Below are 23,117 nucleotides of genomic sequence, written 5' to 3' on the forward strand. Positions count from 1 at the left end.
AACAGAGGACATGGGTGAACTAAACCACCATTATATCACAAAATATAACAGATAGCCCTTATACATCTTAAAGAGTGCAGTATATAGAATATGATTTAGCCATTTTATAACTTCCTTAATTTTAGAAGTCTAATTGGAATTAAAAATACAAGAAAAAGTTAAAGGGAAGATTATCCTTTGAAATTTAAAACTTTTTGATATCCCATGTTTAATTTCTACAAATTAAAATTGTAGCTTATGGTTTATTCCCTTTTTAATAAAGTGCATTATTGAAAGTACTGCAAAGATCTGAATATGAAATTAAGAAAATTCTTAGCTATTTTTTTTCCAGGAATTACATTAAAGCTGAATAGCAATTCTATTAAGATTGCTTTTTGTTAGTTATTTTTGAATCATTACAGCTAGCAATATATGTAGAAAATCAAAAGTACATTAGTACATATTAATTCTCAAACATTTCTAAAGATGATTTTAAAATATCACCTATCTACTTCACTACAACAGTTATATTTAAACCCCATTATAACTGGTAAGGTAGCAGTTTAGTTTTTAATTTAACAGTCAGAAGACTTAATGTGCTTGAACTTCCAGTCAGTACTCTATACTATATTCACTTCCATGTGCTTCCCACATACTATTTGAGAATTTATGTGCATGTTTATTGACACAATTCCAGCTCCAAAATTTCAGTTTACAGACTGAGTTATTGGCAAAACCATTTCACTTTTATATTTAATAGGGAAGATCATGAGGATATCACGTCTTTAAACTGAATCTTGCGTTAAAAATGTATATAATGCATTCTATTGTTTAATGCTAATAAAGGGACTGACCTCTGAAATTTTCATCTCCTGGTATCTGGGTATGCTACTGAAATTTACACGAATGCTGGCTTCCAATTGTATGGAAAATAAACAAAATATACTAAAACCAAAGGGAGTGGGAAGATGAAACTATAAGCTTACATTAAAATGATACAAAAAACAACCCATAAATGAGCATTCACAACATGTATGAAAACTAGAGATATTCTTAAAAGCAAATTAGTATCAGTTGAAATATTCCAGTAATACACTGGCCACATATTCATTTCCAGAGAGAGAATTCATTTATATTAAAGGCATTCATTTAAATAATGAAAACAGCATGTAATCAGCTGTATTTTCTGATGTTGACTGGAAAATGGATTTACATATGTGCAAAACTACATCTACTGTATTAAAACCAATACAGTAATCCTTTGCACTTAAAGGGTGTTGGACTATGGGATTAGCCGGCTGCAATTAAATGGATTCAAGCATGTTTTTACTTTTTGGGATTAGATTGTAAACTGTCTTACGTATGTGCCCAGGAATTGTATAACACACTTTTTTCTAATTTATCCCTGTTCATTTTCTAATTAAAGTGCTTGGAAAATTTGAGTACATTAATTATGTTAATACCCTAAATACATGAAACTAATTACTAGGAGAATAACTAAGCCTTTTAAGTACAATATGTTGTCAACTTCAGCTGTCTCTCATTTCTTCCTATCCAGATGTGTTGAGATTGAAACTCCCAACATTCCCTTAGGAACCATGGCAGTGGTGGGATTCAAATATTTTTTACTACCGGTTCTGTGGGTGTAGCTTGGTGGGTGTGGCAGGGGCAGGATATTGTAAAATCTCCAGTCAGAGGTGGCATTTGTTGGTTCTCCGAACTACTCAAAATTTCCGCTACCGGTTCTCCAGAACTGGTCAGAACCTGCTGAATACCACCTGTGAACCATGGTTACAAAAACTTTTAAGGGTGCAAGTCTATGAAAAAATGTTATTTGATTGCAAGATGAAACATTTTGCTGTTTTACAAAAGTGACATTCTAGAGTGAACATTAAATACATTCTAGTACGAACTGGCAAATTCACATAGATAAAATGGTGCACAAAAAGTAATTCTGGTAGAAATTAGCTTTATCTTATTCACTTAGTTGAAATTATATCCAATTATCTTTACTTTTAAAATAGCAGGGCATGCTCACAAACAACTTGGCATGACATTGCAGCTAATGCTCAAAATTTTCATTTTGCTCTTATATTCTTTCTGAGGGGATATATAAAATCTTCACCTACCATTTAATATTTCCAACTCAAGATTTTTTTGTTTTTCAAAAGTTGCAGAGTAAATCTGAATTTTATATTCATTAATCTACTGCTGTGCATACTGGCTATATTGTAATGCCTTAAAAATGAATATAGCATTTTATAAATGAAAACAGCAAGATGATTTATGTAAAACAACTATTAGCACAAGCCTGTGCTAGAAACTAAAGCTACACAGAAAAACGTTCCAGTGCTTCCAACAAGAATTAAAATATTGCCATCTAGTGGCATCATCTTGCCTCCAAAAGTGGATAGATTTCAAAGTAATTATTATATTTATCTAGCGATATTAGTCATTTATTTACAAGTCAGGGGCAGACAGCCAAACACTGATAAAGTGTGAAGTAAATAAATAAATAATGTGGAATATAATATGGTAAACAGAAAAAATCCTCTAGGCTAGTTAGATAAAACTATCACTAACATCTAGATTGCCAAGAGAAAGCCATTTAATAAAGCAGGCTCTTTATCTAAATTTAGTTTGGACAACTGGTTTTCAAAAACGTGTTGAAAGCAAACTATTCAATTTATTGTACAAAACTTTTATTTTAGGACTGATATTACATTTAAAAAATTGTGCACAAATTAGGTTGCATCAGAAAATAGGAATTGTTAGAATTATATTTTAAGCCTGACAGTCCATAAGACACCCATTTTGTCTATTCTGTTCATGTAACTCAGAGGTGTCAAATTCGCGTCATCGTAGCGTCACATGATGTATTGGGACTTTTCTCCCCTTCACTAAATGCATCCAGCCGCAAATTTGACAGCCCTGATGTAACTCCTCGATGTATAAAAAATGTTGGTCAACTCTGACTTAAAGGAGACAGGTGTCCTTTAAGTTCTTAAAGGAGACAGGTGTCCTTTAAGTCAGAGAATTAGATCAAGAATGAGGATGGTAGTTACAATGGTTTGACTGACACTATTTTTCTAATGTACATGTTTTTATTACATCTGTTTTTTTTAATGTACACATAAAAAGCAGGTAGAGCTTTGATTGTGTTCCTGCAGATATCTCTATAAGGTGATTTTAAAAACAGTTAAAATGAAAATGGCAACAGGCAAACTAGAGCTGTGATACAAAATCCTTTTTTCTGTATTTAGAGAAAGGCTATGTAAGATTTGTAAAGATTTACGAACATCAAAGTTGTTGAACAATGTACAATTCTGTACATTATAATAAAGTAAACATTTTCTGTTTTGTTTCTTTCCCCACTAATTTTAGGTCTCATTAGCACTAAGAACACAAAGAAGATGAGAAGAATGGCACTAAAAGCTCAAACCACATCACTCATCATCCCATAATCCTCATTTGATCTATTTCTATTTTTGAGAGTTGAAGAACATTGAAATTTGCAGTTTCTCTGAATAAAGGCAAGCTTGAGACAGGCATCTTTTCTTACTCCAGTAGGCCCCAGACCCAAGCTAACAGAATAAATCTAATTCTGCAAACTGAGATTTTATCAACTCAAGAAGTTTAATTATGCTTAACAAAGCTCAGTCACAATAATTGAGAAATAAGCAAAACAGAAATCTTCACAAAGACATAACTGTAGCTAATCTCAGATATTACCTATATAATTTTTATTTTGGTAGCTTCCATGTAAATCACTTTCAGAGTGACTGATAAATGGGGGTGCCCACAAGAACATCTCCTTTCAGGCATCTGTTCTAGTTTAGGGAAACAGCTACCATAAAAAGAGCACTCAAATACATCATCAAGGCAGCAGCTCAATCTTAGAACATTCTCATTGTGAATACCAAGGTTTATATGCTGACATTTGGGAAATGGCACAACATTACATATAACTGAATAAGTGCAGAATAAGACAAATGACAAAATATATTCAACTTTTCAGAGAAATTTTTATGTTTAAGATTAATCAAATCCAGGATGACTTATTTTTTATATTACATTGAATGCTTATTTGAATGAGCATGTATGAAATGTGATGCCTCAAAATTATATCAAACATATATTATTAACACAGCAAACAAGATGTTCAGTATGATCTGGTCTTAAATTTAAGTACTGTAGTGAAAATATAGCTGTTAAGCTTCTTCAGATTTCTGGAATCAAACTATGCCAAAACAAAAGTTTTCTAATACAAAATATTTCTATGAGATACAGTATGTTGACTCATTAATCCTAGAAAATAATTACTTTGCTTTTGATATATATATATAGGCTGTCTGAGATTATTCTGTGATCACCACATAATTAGCACTGGCATGTTTTAGAGAGAAAGATGCAAAAGTGAAAAGGATTACAATTCCAATAATTTCTTGCCTGAAAACTGATCATGCTACTAGAAAATAATCTGTTAGCAGCAACTCTGGATCTTACAAATATTGTTACTTTATTACAAGGGCAGTAGATTGCCACCTAGTTTATTAGCTTACACGTATTGCAGAATACAGGAAAAGTATGTGTAATAAGATAGCATTAGATAATCATCAGGGAAAAGGTTTCCTTTAATTCATAAATTCACAAATTAGATAAAAGAATACAGTTGCTGAGAGTCAAGAACAAAATCAAACAGCCTTTCAAATTATCCATGTCTTTTCTGTTAGGTAAGAATATGCCTATTCTTAGGCAATTTGCACTGATTCACAAAATATAATTACTTATCTGAGCACAAATATCAACATATTCCAACAAGCCAGTATTTACTGAACATGATAATATTCAAATCCAATGGCCTATTCTATGCATTTGATTGCATAACAGGTAGTTAAGTTTTATGATCGTTATCAAGAACTAATGGGGCACTCTCCGTATTTTCTGCATTCTGTTTCTCCTATAATTATCCCTAGTCTTAGTACAGGTCTTTTAGATGTTCAGGAATTATAATCCAAAACAATTTGTGTGCTTGTAGTTGCCAGCTTCCCATCTTATGAATACCAAGTTTTAATTTATTTTATAAACTTTGTATTCAACACAACTGAAATAACTTGTATTACAAAACTGATGGATACCATAAATCCTTTGCAATTTTTGTGAATTTTTGCTCAGTTCATAACTTGTAGTGTTATTTTTCCAATATCTTTAACACCACCTGAATGCCCAAAAGACTTTTGGTAATGAGAAATTCATTGGAAAATTCATTTTAACTTTACGTAAGCATAATTATTTTCTTTGAAATCGATTAAACAGATTTTGGGGTGCAGCTTTTTTTTCACTTTATACAACAAGCAGATGAAAAAATATTTCAGGACTTTTAAATAATTTTGCTTTCTGCTATAATTTCTTGCCATAAGCAAAGTTGCCAACCTTAAATATAAAGCTTGCATCATGCAAGCTGCAGGAGCCAATAATTCACTATATGTTAGATCTACTACAGTGAACACACTGCACTTTCTGATGGAAGCACTTACTAACAGGAACAAATACGTTCCTCACATTGCTGTGCACAAGCAAAACGGCAAAGTTCTAACCATTTCAGGAACAGTCAATTTAATCTGTATTACATAAATTCACTAAATACAGTTGGTATCATCCAGAATCACTCCTGAGAGTGAAATAGTTCAGCATTACATTTTATATAGTTATGAAAAGATTAAAAACTAGAAGCGCATCCACAAACAAGATTTTCTCACTCTACTTACAGTAATTATTGAATCATTCCATAATATTTGTTTTTGAAAGCCTTGCCCTACTAAGTGGCCCAGCTAGGACCCTAATTCTACACTTACAATCATCATCTTATAAGCTGTGGAATGCTTATGTTATTGTTGTCTTTATTTTATTTTTGGCAAGAGATCTGCCAAGGTAAGAGTAATTCCCCATACTATGTTCTGCCACAGTTCTGGCTATCTGTAATAAATTCTAAGTTCAGGCTAATAAATGCTAAAGTACTTAGCCAGTGCAAACCAGCTTTAATTTACTTTAACAGAGAACATATCTTTGAAGCTTTATTCTTTCACAGAAATATCAAAACATATGTACATAAATCTTCCTTGTATTCTCTTCCAGTGATCAAGTTCCTTCAAGGAATGAATGCTTTCTCCTGATATACCAGTTATACAATACAGTATGAACAATACTACTGTTGTTAGAACCAATTAAGTGAGTACCGGGTATGAGTAAGCTTCTTCAAGTCACCAAAGTCAGAAGGCAGATACCAGAAAACACAAAGAATAACTGTGTTTGCATGCTTTTAAGTGAAACATCAGACAAGTAGTTTGTTCATCATCTTCTTTGTAAATTGCAAGATGTTTATAAAAGCTTATCACAGCGAATTATGACGGTATATGACATAAGTAGCTTGTCCATTTAAAAAAGCATTAAAAATCAAAGGCAAAATCAAAGATTTATATTTTTCCTGGAACAGTTCTCAGCTATGTAAAATCTACATAGCACTGCTTCATTATATCCAAGGACATCCAAAATTCTTATAAGTATAAGCCTTCCAAAATATCAATTTCAAATACTTTCTTATGATGGATTATGTAGAATAGCTGTGTTGTACTTTCAAAATCATCTATTTAATGACGTAAATAGCGGAAATTAAACAAACCACAAGATAGTGCAGAAAAAATATTCAGACCAAATAAAATGAATTTTATAGAATTAAGATATGCATAGCTAACAGGCAGCTGTGCCAAGACATTTGCTGAACAAGGTTTAATTTTTTTCACAAAACTCAATCAATGTTTTCTCAATCAGTATTAACTTTGGGTTATTTGGAAACATTATAGGGAAACATTATAGTTCTTCTATGGACACTTGGCCTAATAAGTCTGGTTGAAAAATCAAAATACAATTGATTCCATAAATCAGACTGGCACCAGTCTAAGCCACAACTAGTGAACAATATAAATCTGTGACAAGAACAGGCTGTGTATAGCATATGTTGTAAAATCTTTCAAAAAGAACAATTCACAGAAACAAGCTACCCATCAGAAAGTCTGTTAACAGTTTTATTATTTTGTTTGTTAAATACCATGGGACAGGGCTGTTAGGATGATTATTTTTTTCTTCCACAACCACCTCACAAGGGTAAGAAATTCTGCCATGATATCAGCAAAGTAAGTTGAAGGAAAAAAATGTATACACTAAGAGGAACATTTCCCCACAGAATGCCTCATCATTTTCCTGAACAAGCGAATTAGCATTCTAATATTCTTTCCAAGAGGCAAGAATAACAGATAAATTTTGAAAAGGATTATTAAAATAACATTTACAAGACTTTGAACAATTTTAACTCTTATTAAAACCACAAAAAGAAGAACAATTCTTTATTTATGAGTTTTCATAAAGGACTGAATGTGCAACTGACACCTGCTATTAATGAATTAATATACAATTTTGTCCAGCAGCCGAACAGTTTGTCTTTTTATTGTGTTGTCTAACCGTGCAAGATCATTCGAGGCAAAGCCTGTATGATGCTGTACACAAAAATGGTCACTTTGGCCATACTACCAATGAAGTGGTAGGTAATTTTTTTTTTCTGGCCAAGAAAAAAAAAAAGGAAGCAGCATTCTGCATGCTTCTCTCTCTCTCTCTCTCTCTCTCTTTCTCTTCTCTTTCTCCCTTTCTACAAGATGAACTTCCCTAAAAAGAATCCAATGAAAATGGCTGCAATTACAACAAGAAGTGAAGGAAGAGGATTGGTGCCATTATCTCGGAGGGCCAAGCCTGATGGTCCAGGTTTATCTGGGTGTGCCACCTTTCTCAGCCTCAAGCCTTCATCCTGAAAATACATGGAGGAAATGAATCAATAGAAGGAAAAATCATGAGACCACATCAGGCCTGATGTGGGGTTGACCAGGTTGCATTTCACAGAAGTATTTCAATGCTATCATAGACTATTCATTCATGCCTTTTTTTAAAGTGTGAAAAGGGGGGCATAAAATAATAAACTTAAATAGAAAATAGGAATTAAGAAATTTCCCCATTCATATGTTTACTATAATAGTATGATTAAATATTTAAAATAATTGAGAACAATGATTTGCTGGAAACATTACTTCTTATTTCAGCTTTAGGATTACAAATGGTGGCACAGAAAAACTTCTAGGCTTTTAACACCATCCCAGCTTTACAGAAAGTTCAAGAAGAAAAAGTTAAGCCTAAATTCACTTGTAAGTTAGAGACTACTAAATTACTAAAATAACTTGATTCACATTTAAAACACATTTTTATCTGTCTTGATTAATGGAAGCACAACCTAAAGTCTTTAAATATTAGATGTACTGTATGTGATTAATCTATCATTTTAGTAAATTTAACTGCCTTAATTTTTAAAACAAGTATTTTACCATCATTATTTACTGGATTAGTATTCTATCCTTCCCGTGTAGAAAAACTATTATAAACAGCTTGGTGTAAGCAACACTGTATTCCATGAACAAATCTGTAAAGTCCAATTTTACTGATGAGCTTGTTGTGTATCTGCAAACTTACTCTCAGATGTCTATTTTCCTCTGATAGTTTCACGATATCTGCCTGAAGTCTTTTGCATTCTTCCACTAGCTTCCTTGTTTCAGTGTCATTAAGCGAAACACTATGCGATTTTGGCACCAGACCATCTGGTTTTGTTGTATTCAGTATTGGAGCAGATTTACTTGTTTCTATTTCATTCTGGAAATATATAAAAAAAAACAGATTCAAAATAGGTATTTCCAAGTTGATGTCATTTATTACTTTTTTTAAAAAATGCAGGTAATTTCCAAGAAGATAAATATGAAAGGAGTTTGAGAAGCAGAACTTAGTTTTGAAATAAATATTTTTAAGTGACTGATAAAAATAATCTGGCACAATAGAATTATATATTCACCCTGCATTTCATTATATAAGTTTCTAAAGAATTAAGACATTTATTTATGCCCAAGGATACAATGGATAGAAACATCTCAGTTGAGACAAAGTTCTTGAAGAGATTAGGAGACTATTAATGTTTCAAGACTTCCGCTACTCTATTATTTTCTAACTATACTTCCACCAACTAAAATTTAAAGCTAGTCATAGCCAACATTGACATTTGGACAAATGTAGCTTTGAAAACTGGGAAAAATAGATGGAAGAAGGATATTTATAAATTACTTATTATTTAAATCAAAGCATCAGTGGCATGGTTTAAATGTACACAGAAAGTGCCATATACACATGAAGAGGCCAGTCTGCAACACCAATCAAGAAACTATTTTAAGCAGATTTTTTTCATAGTTGATGCAGTATAAACAATGTTTGCATTTTTCTTCCAGCAGTTATCAGTTTTTACTGAAAGAATATGGAGTTATTTCTCTTCCCCACTGTTCCACCACTATTGTGGTAGTCCTTTAAGCCTTATGAGCAGAGATGCTGCAGTGGGGAGCAAATCTATCAAACTATGCTTAGTAAAATACATAGTTTAGAAATGAATAAAAGTATCTGTTCTCATTAACACCATGTCATTGCTTGGTTTCATATGAACCAAGCCAACCACCAGATTCAAATGATCATTACCTTACTTAATAATATTTTGTTGTATTCTGCTCCTTCATGCTAAGTGACAGAATAAATAGAAAAATCTTCTATTAACTACAACTTCCTGTTTCAGCAAGCAAGCAAGAAATGCTTAATGTCATAGTTCCCAAAAACGGCGCCACACTGAACTCATAGAGACACTGTGCAAAGTATTTTAAATTTCTGAAGAAAACCCTGTGATATTTGACATCTGTCAAGACATTGCACAAACTGCTAGCCTAGGAACAGTTTTACCAAGACATAATGGGCACCATGAACTAAGAGGGCACCTTTGATTTAATAGATTTGAGTAAACCATGATAATTTTAAATCCTGCCATCTACAAAGCAAGTATGAATTACTTCCTACTTTGAGTAAACTGTTAACTGAAAGAGTTCTGGGTTTTTAATTTCACCACAAAACAAGAAAGCAAAAGCAAAAAAACCTTGTTCCTTTCACTGTTTATTTATCAGATAAATATCATCCAAACTAGTCCAACACCATTTGGGTTGATTCCAGTTGCTGAAGACGGCTTGTAGAAAAAAACCCCACTGGTTCTACCTTAATTCTTAATTATCAATTTTGCCTCTTCGATCTTCCATTTTCATTTTCTCTCCTTCCTATGCATCTCAGTCCTAGAAATTTGCAGCAGTTCAAATTTCACGGGAGTATAAATGATGCAAATTTTGAACAAAACATGTATACAATAGAAAATAAACTTAATAATGTAGCTTGGTTTTCGCTTTGACTGAATTGAACATCCTTGACTTTGAGCCTCTTTTGATATTTTTCTTACGCTAGCTGCAATGAACCACTTTAGAACCAGAAAAATCTTAAAGCTTTCAGCTCCCTCAACAAACCTGATCCATCTTGTATTTGACCTCACTGCCTGGTTCCATCATGTCAATCTTCTGTCTATTATTTGCAGGATCCTGAAGAAAGTTTCTGTTGGCTGGAGTTATGTATACAGATCTTGAAGATAAAACCTGAGAGGGCAGGTAAGACATACCCTCAGCACTCAGGAGATCTCTCACTGCAAGGCTTAAAGGAATGACTAAAATAACGGCTAAAGGATTAGGGTCTGGTACTCCACTCTGCTACTTAGAAAAACATAAATGTCATGTACAAGCAGTTAAGCAATAGCTTATAAAGCATTGGAACAAACAAAAAGAAAAGTCTTTAGATACTTGAGTTTTATAGACTAAAACTAGAATCCTAAATACATTTTTGCAGGATTAAGCCCTAAAAAATAATATGGTTTAGTCATAATACATAGTATAGACAGAGCTAGAAATTCAATCCAGGTCATTTTTTAAAATAATTTTGGAAGAAAAAACAGTTGGTTCCAAATGTACAAATAACTCAAAGTAAACTGCCTTAAATAGCAAAGACAGCAAACTCCGTTCTGGCTGTTTGCGGCTCTAAAGATCTTGCATGAAGATTAATTTCTATTATTATAAACATAAGCACCCTAATTTGAGCTGATTTTTATTTTTAAAAAATTCTATTTTTTGCTTGAACTGCTTTTCCTCTGAATGTGGCATCAGATAGTCAGATGTGTTATTTACCAGACTGAATGAATATTCAGCATTCATAAATAACTGATTTATCTGATATGGTAAATATCACAACTATGAAAACTGGACTTAAACCTTTCTGCTTGTATATTTTACTTTAGACAAAAATCTATGAACTATATCAGAATTATCATTGTTCCACATCAAAAATACACTATTTAATTACACGTCAGGAGTGAAGCATTATTCCGTAGCTATTAACTATATGCATTCTACTAAATATTGACACTTTTCTCACAAAGACTAGCTTATATATTATGTGAATATTAATCCTCACATAACTATAATAAAAATAAAATACAGGTAGTACTGGGTTAACAATGGTAGTTGGACCCAACATTTCCATCACTAAATAATGCTGTCATAAAGCCCAATAGGATGTCAATGCATCACTTAGTGAGGGTGACTGTAGCAGTCTCCAATACTATCATTAAAAAAGGATCATGGATCATTAATTTGTGACTTCCTCCTGGCTTCCAGAAGCAAAATCAACAAGTACAGTGGCTGGAAGTCACAAAGCCCAGACAGCTTGCAAGCAGCCTGGCTAAGTGGCTGCTGTAAATCAGTAAAAATGCAATTGGGCATGGTGCGGGTCGGGGGGGGGGGGGCAGGAGGGTGTGTAAGAGCCCAGCACAATGACAACCAGACTGGGAATGGCTGCTGCCAAGGGAGGAAGGACCTGCAAGGACTTCTTGAGTCCAGACATAAGTTCAGGACTACCTTCATTCAACCTTCTTGTAACTTTGAATGGTCACTGATTGAAAAATTTTCAATCCTCAAAAATCATAAAATATATTATTAAAATTTACTTGGAAATATTTTCTTCTTGTATCCTGTACAAAACCTGAGATAAAAATGTGAACGTATCGGAAAATACTGAACTGCATACTAGGAGGAATCTGAATGTGGCCCTCATTTCTATGAAAGTAGGCCTCGACTTATAATCACAATTGGGATCAGAAGTTCTTTTGCTAAGCAATGTGGTCATTAATTGAGTCATGCCCAATTTAATGAATTTTTTGCCATGGTCATTAAGCAAATCACTGTACTCGTTAAGCAAATCCTACTCCCCCCATGGACTTGGCTTGTCAGAAACTCCCTGGGAAGATTGCAAATGACAAACACATGACTCCAGAATGCTTCAACTGTCATAAATACATGCCAGTTGCCAATTTTGATCATGAGACCAAGAGATGCTGCAAGGGTTGTGAGTGCAAAATATAAGTCACCCTTTTCAGCACCATCATGACTTTGAACATTTGTTAAATGAATGGCCATAAGTTGAGGGCTACCTGAACAGCAAGATGCCTTAGTGTGTGTGTGTGTGTGTGTGTGTGTGTGTGTGTGTGTGTGTGTGTGTGTGTGTGTGTACGTACGTACGTATGTCCCATCAGGAAAAAACTGTAGTTTATATTACTCCCATTTTCTTCTTACAGGTAGTCCTCAACCTATGACCATAATGGAGATTGTCCATTATGATTGTATGTTATGATGGTTGTAAATCGGGTTAGTCACATGACCAACCCATATTTACCTTTTTTGCAGCATTTGCTTAGCCTTTTGCAGTTGTTAAGTGAACCCATTGCTAAGTGGCCAGTCATAAGTTCAGGACTACCTGTACTTGTAAATAGAGTAAATTAGCTATTCAAGTCACTTATTCTTTAGCATAAGCTAAATGTAAAGAAACCTTAGAGATCTTCTAATCCTTCCCTACCCATATCATCTTAGATTTTCCCAGACCAATGGCCATCCAATCTTTGCTTGAAAACCTCCAGTGATGGAGCACTGTAGGAGACTGACTCTTCTACTGTTCAATATTTTTCAAAATTGCTTGAAAACCTCCAGTGATGGAGCACTGTAGGAGACTGACTCTTCTACTGTTCAATATTTTTCAAAATAAGGAAGCTCCTCCTTATTTCAAGTTTAAATCTCCTTAACTATGTCTTCTCACCCACTTTCTATAAAGCAATATTTTGACACAAAACTGAGAGAACTGCCTCACATGTGCCTAGTTTGTAGCTTTCTTTATAGAATGAAGTTTAATAATAAAGAAACTGCTTATAAATAGAACAAACTAATAAAACTAATTTAAAATAATTTAAAATGTAAACTTCCATTTAGGGTAAACAAAGTACCTAACATTTCCAGGATATTTTAAAACAGAAATATACAGTCTGAGACCACTACTGTAGCATGGAATCCCCAAATACCTTGAGTTTAATCCTACTACTCCAAAAATTGTTAACAATAACAAATATTATTATTAGTAGTAGAGTAGTAGTATGCTAGAACATAGAATAATAGGGTTAGAAGGGGCCTTTGACATTTTCTACTCCAACCTCCTGTTCAAGCAGGATCCCCTTTACCATTCTGAACAAAAGGTTGTCCAAACTCTTCTTGAAAACTCCAATGATGGAGCATCGACACAGTTTCCCACCCCTTATTATGAATACTTACTGCTAGGGATCCTAATAATAATGTTTGAACTTGGATGCAACCAGACTCTGGGAAGCTCACAACAAATCACAGTAAAACCAATAAAATATAATCATCTGCCTGTGAACTGATGGGAGTTTTGACAATGATTCTGTAGCCTTTTCTAGCCTCATGAGCATCAGCAAATCCTTTCTCTGAAATCAAGTTTTGCTTTGGATTGATACACAGTTCATTTCCACAAACCGGGGCTATGAAGATAAACAGTATGGGCAAATGACAGGTGTATGTTTTTTTTAAATAAGAGAGGATCACATCTCACTGTTATCTCCCTGACCTAATTTACTCAATTGAAATAGGACACCATATACTTTCCCCATCGAATGCACTGAATGCCAGATCAACATGCTAATAAGCAGGATGTAACATTGGATGTTATTAATTTCACCAGAATCTTTTTATCTATTACAAGACTTAGATGAAGCTCTGATCGTGCTATAGGACACAATAATTCAGAATTACTGATAGTTATAAAGGTAGTCCAGAATTGCTGATAATTCACAAACTGTCTTTCACCACTCTGGGTGTAAATCTCAAAAACCTTTTTTCTTTCAAGAAAGCTGAATGAAAACCAATTTCTTTTATCCACTTCCAGTACTTATTTCTTCTGTATATCCATTTTCTTAATTTATTTTTAGATATACCCATTTTTTACAAATTATAAACTTGCACTTATATTATACAGACTAAATGACTTTATTGATTCCAAGCCAATTTTTACTTTGACTAAATTCACAACATGTATTAACATAAAAGTAGTGTGATTAAAAGTTTACAAAAGCACAGTGTTTCTATATTAGAAAGAAGACGGGAAAGCTTTGGAGGTTTTATTAAAGCACTAATTATAATCTCTATATTTAACAATATGCAAAAGATCTTTTCAATATATGTTTTACTTACCAGCTTATCATTTTCATTAGGCATTTCAAATACACATCTCAATTTGGAGTCCATTAATTCCTCAGATTTTGCATCCTTCCACTATGACAACAATGAAAAACATTAATTATATTACTAGATGTTGTCAAATAAATTTTCATAATGTATAAACTCTGCTTTACACACTGATTTTCAAGAACTAGCATGGCTTAGCAGACAATTTGTCTTTAAGCAGGAAAACTAGACTTAAATCCTTGTGATATATAAATCACTCCTCATCAAGCATCTATATTTTTTCTAGTTTTGAATAGTCATAGTTTCCCTTTACAATAGGGGTAAGTCAATTTCTGAAGCCATGGTTTGAAATCTAGTCAGACATGTAACGATCTCCTAATTCAGATGTAAAATGAACCTACACCAAATAAAAGCAATAAAGTTGTCTGTATTTATGCTATGCTGAGAAGAGGAAAAGTGCCATGTGCAGAAATATATATTTGATTATATATTCTACCACACAACTTTAAGTTTACTGCCCACACAAAGTTATTCAAGACAATGGACAATATATACTTGTGAATTCTTTATTAGGAAAGAAATTTGACTGGCACATTCTCAGCAAGAGGGGAGCCTGCAAAGTTGTAATATTGTAGATTACAACTTGTAAAATTAGGAAGAAAATACAAGTCTAAATTGTTGCAATTCTTATTTTTACATAGAGTAAAACTAATCAGCCATTTTGTAGTGTTCCTCATGATACTGTCTCAAATATCCTAACATGTCAGTAGGTTCAAAATTCCTGAAGCTTCTCAAACAGACAAAATACTGAAAACATGAAAGCTGCTCTGAAAAAGAATGCCTTTCTCCACCCCCCACCCCAAGCAGAAGACATCCCAGTTCCACTACTTTGTCTCTAAATTTAGTGAACATGTGAAATCTTTCTCAGATACTTATGCTGCTTTTTAAAAACAGATTCAGAGAAGTTGGAAAAGCTTTGAGATATATGAGACAATAGGAAGTCCAAGGGGGCTGGCTGATAAAAAAAAACCTGAGAAGGAATTCATATCTGTTAAAAACTGAAATTTTAAATATTTACGTACCACTGCTTCCATATCTGTAATGTTTGCAGGGGCAAAGATTGTCTGTACCATAAACTTATGTTTGCTCTTCTCATTTGGATCATAATCAAAAGGCTGTAACATAACTGCATAATAGACAAAGTTTGTATTATATAAAAATTTGCAAACTTTTTCTTGTGAACTTTTAATTTTATTGTAAATTCAGAAAATACAGCATATACTTTGATGTTTTTTCAATAAATTGTTTTATTACGTTCAGCTGATACTTAATTTCTTGTAATTAGCAACACTTTAGAATTTGAAAAATAAGTTATTTTCAAATATTTGTCCTCTTTAATTTAATAATTTCTAGTCTCAAATGAATATAAATTCAGAGAAGACAATAAATAAACTGGAGTTCCATTAAGAAATAAGGGGGAAAAATATACATTGTATTCAATGTTCTGAAATACATTAAAGATGATCAGTAGCTCTCAAATTAGAGTCCCAAAATGCTGTATTTTTTCTGTTGAGAATACAATGTACTATTCATTCTGCAAGTACAGGTGATGAAGAAAAGAATCTTATTACATAAATAGAACTCAACACATATTGCATTGAATACAAGTACACGTTTTATGAAGAGCCTGAGTTGTACTACTTGTCAGCCAATTTATTTACTTTATACAACAACTGTAAAATACCCTTCTTCCCAAAAGGCCAGATAGCTTCAACAGATAAAAACAGAGCTCATATATATACAATTGCCTAAACAGAATACATTTTTCCCTGCTGGGAATATTACACCTGGTTCACATACAACAATTAAAAAACAATCCAAAGTATTTATTTTGGCTTATCTGAAAGTACATATTGTAAACCAAAGTTTATTACTTGAGATTAGTTCATATATCACACTGAGCCAAAACTGAACAATTCACGTAATGTTTATCTTACAGTTATCTTACAATTAAATAAGGATCAATTGATCCTTCCAATGCAGAAAAAAAATCTATAATGATATAATTATTAGATGAATTCACCTAGCAAAGTACTAGCCATTTATGCCCTCAATATTTCTAACATTTTCTTTTTAAAAATTTAAAACTAGTTTAAATGCTAAAGTTTTAATTCCTAATCCTGAGAAGGGGAGAATAGTTAAGGCAGTAGGTAATGCTATATGAGGTCCTCGTATAACATTAATTAAGGCACGGTATATGCTGTATATATATTAAGGAACCTGGAAAGTAATAAGAGTAGCATTGTTTTAAAATTGGAGAAAGAAACGTCAATAACCTGTGCTACCCTGATTGCCAAAAATGCAAAGGATCTGCAAGCCCTAGTACTAAAAGACAAAGAGCACACACTCAGCATGGTAAAAAAATGGAAGTTAAATTAAATAGTAAGACAACCAAATTAACAACATGTACAACAAGCACTCTTAGAATTGACAGTGAAGAGACTGAGGTGGTGGATAGCTTTTAGGATCAACCATCAACAGTAAAGGAACAAGCAACAAAAACAAGGAACAAATAAACCTCAGGTTAGCACTTAGTAGAGCAGCCATGAAGGTCTTGGAAAATGTTTTAATGTGTCTATGCCTACAAAAATCAGAATCATACAAGCTATAGTATTCTCTATGAACCTGAATGGAAACAAAAGTTGGACTTTTAAGAAGGATAGGTAGTGATGCCTTTGAACATTGGTGTTGTAGAAGACTCCTGAAAATACCATGAATAGCCAAGAAAACGAACAGATTATTGAAAAATCAATCCATATAATATTTTATATCTTCTCCTCTTCTCTCACCACAATCAAATTTAAAATATGTACTGCAAATGCAAAACTATGAGAATAAGTCTCAGTATACTCCTTTACTAGAACAATTACTCCCTTATTCATTCACCACACACTCTTTACTGAAGATATAATTTTACCACAAAAAAATTTGCTACAAAAAAATTCCATCTCTCCATCCTATTAAATATGGGACAGCTCCAGTCATCAAAATTCATTTGAACATACAGCATTATCCTGTTACAACTACCATTTAGGTAGAAGAGGTTTAATATATTGGACATGATATATTTATTTTGATTAAGTGCTATGTACTTTGCCTAAGTAGAGATTAACAGAATTAGATTTTCTCTGCCTAGAACTGAGTTTACCAGATTGACAGAGACTTTCCCTATAAGCCTTTGGTAGCTACAAAAAATGGTAGACAGGGTAGAGGGGAAAATGGGTGTTGGTAGAAGTTACTGTGAATGCCCTTTCTATCTATGTTGCAAGAGAACCCAGGATGGGTTGACTCCTTCCTATGATGTCATATAGCTGAGTCTTTACTAAGATATAAAAGCCAGCCCACAGGAGAGACCCCAGCTTTGGCGAAGATACTTGACAGACTGAAAGGTGTCTCTGAAAGCACAAATGAATACAGAAATATGTCTTACCCTCTCCAGACGAATCAAGGGAGGGGCTGGGCTCTCTTGCAGCATAGATAGAAAGGGCATTCACAGTAACTTTTACCAACGCCCATTCTCCTCCATGCTACATCGAGAGTCCAGGATGGGACATACCAAAGCTTGCATGTCCACGGGTGGGTCCTTGTCCGGCTCATCACACCGACTGCGGAACCACTTGTTGAAGCACCCGTCTGCTGAAGACTGCAGTCGCTGAGGCAAAGGCATCCAGACGGTTGTGTCTGATGAAAGAAGACGGGGATGTCCACGTGGCCGCACGACAAATCTCCTCCAAGGATGCTTGGGTTGTCCAGGCAGCAGAAGTGGCCGCGCTTCTGGTAAAGTGCGCCATCAGACCTCAGGGAGCCAGAAGGGCCGCAGCTTTGTAGGCCTGCTCAATGCAAGACCTGACCCACCTGCTAATAGTAGAAGAGGCCTTGTGTCCCAAGTGAAAAGGGAAAAACAAACATGGCTTCCAACTTCCTGAAGGAGGAAGTGCACTTAATGTATATTCTAAGAGCCCTTCTTACATCTAGCGTGTGCCATTGCCGCTCTAAGTCATGGTGAGGGAGGGGACAGAAGTCAGAGAACACAATGTCCTGGGACCTGTGAAACCTGGTGTTAACTTTCGGAATAAATGAGGGGTCCAGACGGAGAACAGCCCTATCATTGTGAAAGGAACAAAGGTCCTGTCTGATGGAAAGTGCAGCAATCTCAGAAACCCTCCTGGCAAAGTGATGGAAATGAGGAACGCTACCTTCAGAGTCAGGAAATGGAGAGACACTGTTCTAAGGGGTTCAAAGGGGGGCTTCATAAGGGCATTAAGGACCATATGAAAGTCCCAGGAAGTTTACCTGTGAACCACCGGTGGATGCAGGTTGGAAGCCCCTTTCAAAAACCTCCTGACTGAAGGGTGATGGGATAAGGAAGCGAACCCCATGAAAGGACCGAGGAGAGGGCCACAACCTGCCTGCGTAAGGTGTTGGGGGCCAAACCTTTCTCCAAACCATGCTGAAGGAAACTAAGAACTTCTGCTAACTGGGCTGAAGCAGGAGAGGGACCCTCCCTAAGGCACATGGGAAAAAGCCTTCCAGGTGGCATCATAGATGTGCCTTGTAGAAGGTTTGCGAGATGCCAGGATAGTGAGGATGACCCTTTCTGGAAGAACAGCCTCCTCTAGCCACTACTGCTCAAGTGCCATATGGTCAGCTTGAACCACTAGGGCTCTGGGTGGAGCAGGGCCCCCTGGTGAAGGGAGATTAGATGGGCTGGGATCCTCCAAGGAGAAGCCACAGATAGGTTGACTAGGTCCACAAACCAGGGCCTCCTTGGCCAATAGGGTGTCAAGAGGAGAAGCTCCGCTCATTCCTCCAACATCTTCCAAATTATTGCCGGAATGATGGGAAGCGGGGGAAAGGCATAGAGGAGACCCTTGGGCCATCTGCACTGACAAGCATTGGTCCCCTCCGCTCCCTGGCAAGGAAACCTGGTGAAGAATCTGGTGACTTGGGCATTTTGAAGAGTGGAGAAGAGATCCACCTCCTGTGTTCTGAATCTGAGGGAAAGGTCCCTGAATAGAGACGGAGGAATGGACCATTCTGCCTGGTTGACTAGGCTGAGCCAGTCGGCCTCGGAGTTGTCGACTCCAGAGATGTCGTCCACCGAGATCGGCAACAGGTGTTTCTCTGCCCATAACCCCAACCGTAGAGCCTCTCTCATGAGTGCTTTGGACCTCGTTCCCCCCTTGCCAGTTGACATGAGCCTTTGCGGCCATGTTGTCCATAAGGACTAGAACATGAGAGCTGGTCACTGATTGCCTGAAATACTTGAGAGCCAGTAAAATGGCTCTGAGCTCTAGCCAATTTATGGGAAGAGTCTGCTCTGACCTGGACCAAACGCCCTGAGCTATCTGGCCCTGCATATGGGAACCCCAACCCAGCATTGGTGGTTATCACTAGTCTGTCTGGGTCCCTGAACAGGAGTGCCTTCCAGATTGACAGGGAACGCCACCAATTGAGAGATCTCCGGATTTGTAGTGGGAGCGGGACCTTGATGGATGAGTGGCTGGTTCCTGCTTGTTGGTAGGGAAGCAGGAACCATTGGAGGGGTCGGGAGTGGACCGAGCCCACGGGACGATGCCAATACAGGAGACCATCTTCCCCAGAAGTTTGGACAGCAGCAACGGGGGATAGTTTGATGTTGCTGGATCTGGCTGATGATCTCTGCAAGGTTCTTTCCATGAGCTGGGGACAGGAAAACCTGGCACAACGTAGTATCGATGACTGCAGCCAAGTGTTGCAATTTAATTGTGGGAGCTGGCTCTTTTTGGTGTTGATTGAAAATCCGTAGCTCTGGAGACATGACAGGGTAATCTGCAGATCCCGATGGGCTCATGGATGGAGGAGGACAGAATCAAAATGTCATCCAAGTAGCACTAGATCCTCACTGGAATAGGACGCAGAAATGCCATCAATGCCGCCAGAACCTTTGTGAAGATTCTTGGAGCCGATGAGAGGGAAGTGCTCAATACTGGTAATGGGTATTCTGATAACAGAAACAAAGAAACTGGCGATGATGAGGAAACTGGGATGTGGAAGAAAGCCTCCGTGAGATTATTGGAAGAGAGATCGCCCTCCCGAATGCTCTCTAAAATAGAATGCAGAGTCTGCATTTTAAATCGCCTATATTTTACAAATTGGTTGAGAAATTTTAGATCAAGGATGGCTCGCCACCCCCACCCCCCGAGGCTTTGGGAACTATGACAAGGTGAGAATAAACCCACGTCTCCGTTGAGAGGGGGGAACAGGTTGAATAGCCCTGATTTCAAGGAGGTGATGAATAGACTGATTCATGAGGGCTTGCCTTGAAATGTCCTGAGAGACAGGACAGATCAAAAAATTTTCTGGGGGTGGCGTTAGGTAGTCCAATTGTAACCCTGACCTAATAGTGCTGAGCACCAGGAGTCTATCATTGACTCTTCCCATTTGGAGGCAAAGAAGGCTAGCCGACCTCCGATGAGTGGGGAGAACAAGGAATTACTCAGAGCGATGGAAGGAACAACCCCCTCCCCCCCGAAAGGGCCGTTTACCAGTAGAAGGTTGTTGCCTGCCAGATGCTTTCGCACGTTAGTCTTAGCATTGGGAGTACGGCCTCTGAGAGCAGGGGAAGCCGGATGAGGTCTCTGCTCGAAAGGCAGGAAGGCGAGAAGGAGCTGAGTGATAGTTGACTTTCTTCTGACTATTGCCTAGAGAGAATTTTACGTTTATCTCTGGTTTCGATGAGATAAGGTTCCAGAGCATCGCCAAAAAGCTTATCGCCTGCAAAAGAAACTGAAGCCAGCTTCCATTTCCGGAGTGACTCCGCCTGCCAATTTCGGAGCCATAAAAGTCTTCTTGCTGCTACTGAAGATGCCATGGCCCTGGATGCAAATTTGGCAGAATTGAGAGTGGCATCCGCAGTGAATTCCGCCGCTGTGATAATCTTATTAAGGTCTTGGTGAGACCGAAGGTCAGAAGCAGGCAATCTATTCAGGAGTTGGCACAGCCACCGTATGGATGCCCTCATGAAAAAAGATGCTGCCGTTGAAGCCCAAACAGCCCATGCAGCGCCCTGGTGATTGCACTTGAGGGTCTGTTCAGAACTTTTATCATCTAGTTTCAGGATATCTTCTGGTTCCGTGGGAGTGCCAGAAGATGAGAACGAGGCCAGAACCAGAACGTCAACAGAAAGCACTGCCAGGGCATTGTCCAGAACTGTGCTGACATTGTAGAAACGCTTATCCAGAGAAAGATGGGCGAGGACCTGCCAAAGGGGAAGCGCACTGTTCCTTGACCATGTCCAGGAACAAAGTGGGAGAAGGCAAAACCTCTGCATGCACTACCGGCTTGGAGAAGAACAAGTCTTCTTGGCTAGAGAGATTTCCTTGTGGCTCAGGAGTCACTTCCTCTGGCAACAGCTTGGCAGTGACCAAAGCCTTGCTGAGTAATGGCCTGAAGAGAGTAGGTTTGAAGACCAATGCAGAGGATGTCTGCTCTGGGCGATAATCCTCCTCCTCTGAAAGATTTTGGTCAAAAATCTTGCCCTCTTCACACTCTGAACAAGAGGAGTAACTGTGTTCAGATGGTGAAGCCCTTCCTTCCTCATCAACCTCTTCCCATTCTGGTAGAGAATGGACCCTGAGGTCCTGGGGCCTGTGTAAATCAGGGTGATGAGGCAAGGAACTTATAGATTGAGAAGGGAGAAGGGCCTGAACCCTTTCCAGAGGTCGAAGAATTTGCTTGAAGCCTCCAGCCAATCCCTGCCTAATGGCCAATGAGACATCTTGGATATCCCCTGGTCTATGCTCAAAGGTAGAGGCCGAAGGCCCGCTGCTGTGGGAGTGAAGGTGGCTTCAGGCCTAGATTGAGAAAAGGTTCGAGGCCTGGAGGGAGGGGGAGGAGCATAGGGCCCAGAAGCCTGTTGAAAATAAGGCCCAGATCTGCTGAGTTCCTGAGGATCTGATTGTATTGCAAGAGCCTCAGAAGACCAGGATGGAGGATGGAAAGACTCATAGATAACTTCTCCTCCCCTGGGAGGGCTTGGCTGGGGCCCACAGGTATCACCTGAAACATGCTGTAGTTGCACTCCCTTCTGTTGAATAGTTTTGTTGAACTGCCTCTCTAGGGCCGCATGTCTGCGCTTCTCTGCCTTCAACTCAGCATGAGTTGCCTTCTTAGGGGCTAGAGCCTTAGCTCTGATTTTAGCATCCACCTCCCTCTGGACTGATTGGGTGCACTGCCTACGTCTTTTTCTCTTGTTGGGCTTAAGAGACTGTTCCACTGCGGGGGAAAAGCTCTGCTTGAGCCTTATCTTGCTCCATTTGTAGAATAAAGGCTCTTGCGTTGGAAAGAAACTGTTTAGAAATTTTTATTAAGTCCTTTAGGGTATAAAATGGCCGCTCACCTTGTGATGGAAGGCTTCAATCCAAGATGGCCACTGACTTGGGGAAACAGGCCCCGAGATTGAAGAACCACTCCTTAGGCTATAAACAGCACCGAGTGAAGTCAGGAAAGGAAAACACAGCTGCC

General features: G+C 37.1%; 1 protein-coding gene across 2 annotated transcripts in view; it reads right to left on the reverse strand.

Annotated features, from left to right (window-relative positions):
- Positions 1-7,047: 7,047 nt before the first annotated feature.
- VAPA (VAMP associated protein A) overlaps positions 7,048-23,117 on the reverse strand; it is a 33,718-nt gene continuing 17,648 nt past the window's right edge. The window contains exons 3-7 of one of the 2 annotated variants that reach the window (XM_026699399.2): positions 15,635-15,738; positions 14,559-14,639; positions 10,449-10,574; positions 8,548-8,724; positions 7,048-7,834 (exon numbers count right to left, since the gene is read on the reverse strand). In XM_026699399.2, coding sequence (XP_026555184.1) covers positions 7,679-7,834; positions 8,548-8,724; positions 10,449-10,574; positions 14,559-14,639; positions 15,635-15,738 — 644 coding nt within the window. In that variant the 3' untranslated portion in view covers positions 7,048-7,678. The remainder of the gene's footprint in view (positions 7,835-8,547; positions 8,725-10,448; positions 10,575-14,558; positions 14,640-15,634; positions 15,739-23,117) is intronic. The other variant, XM_026699400.2, reaches the window with a different exon arrangement.

This window comes from Pseudonaja textilis, chromosome 3, assembly GCF_049901715.1.
Source record: "Pseudonaja textilis isolate UNSWEBS1 chromosome 3, rPseTex1.2, whole genome shotgun sequence".
Taxonomy (NCBI): Eukaryota; Metazoa; Chordata; class Lepidosauria; order Squamata; family Elapidae; genus Pseudonaja; species Pseudonaja textilis.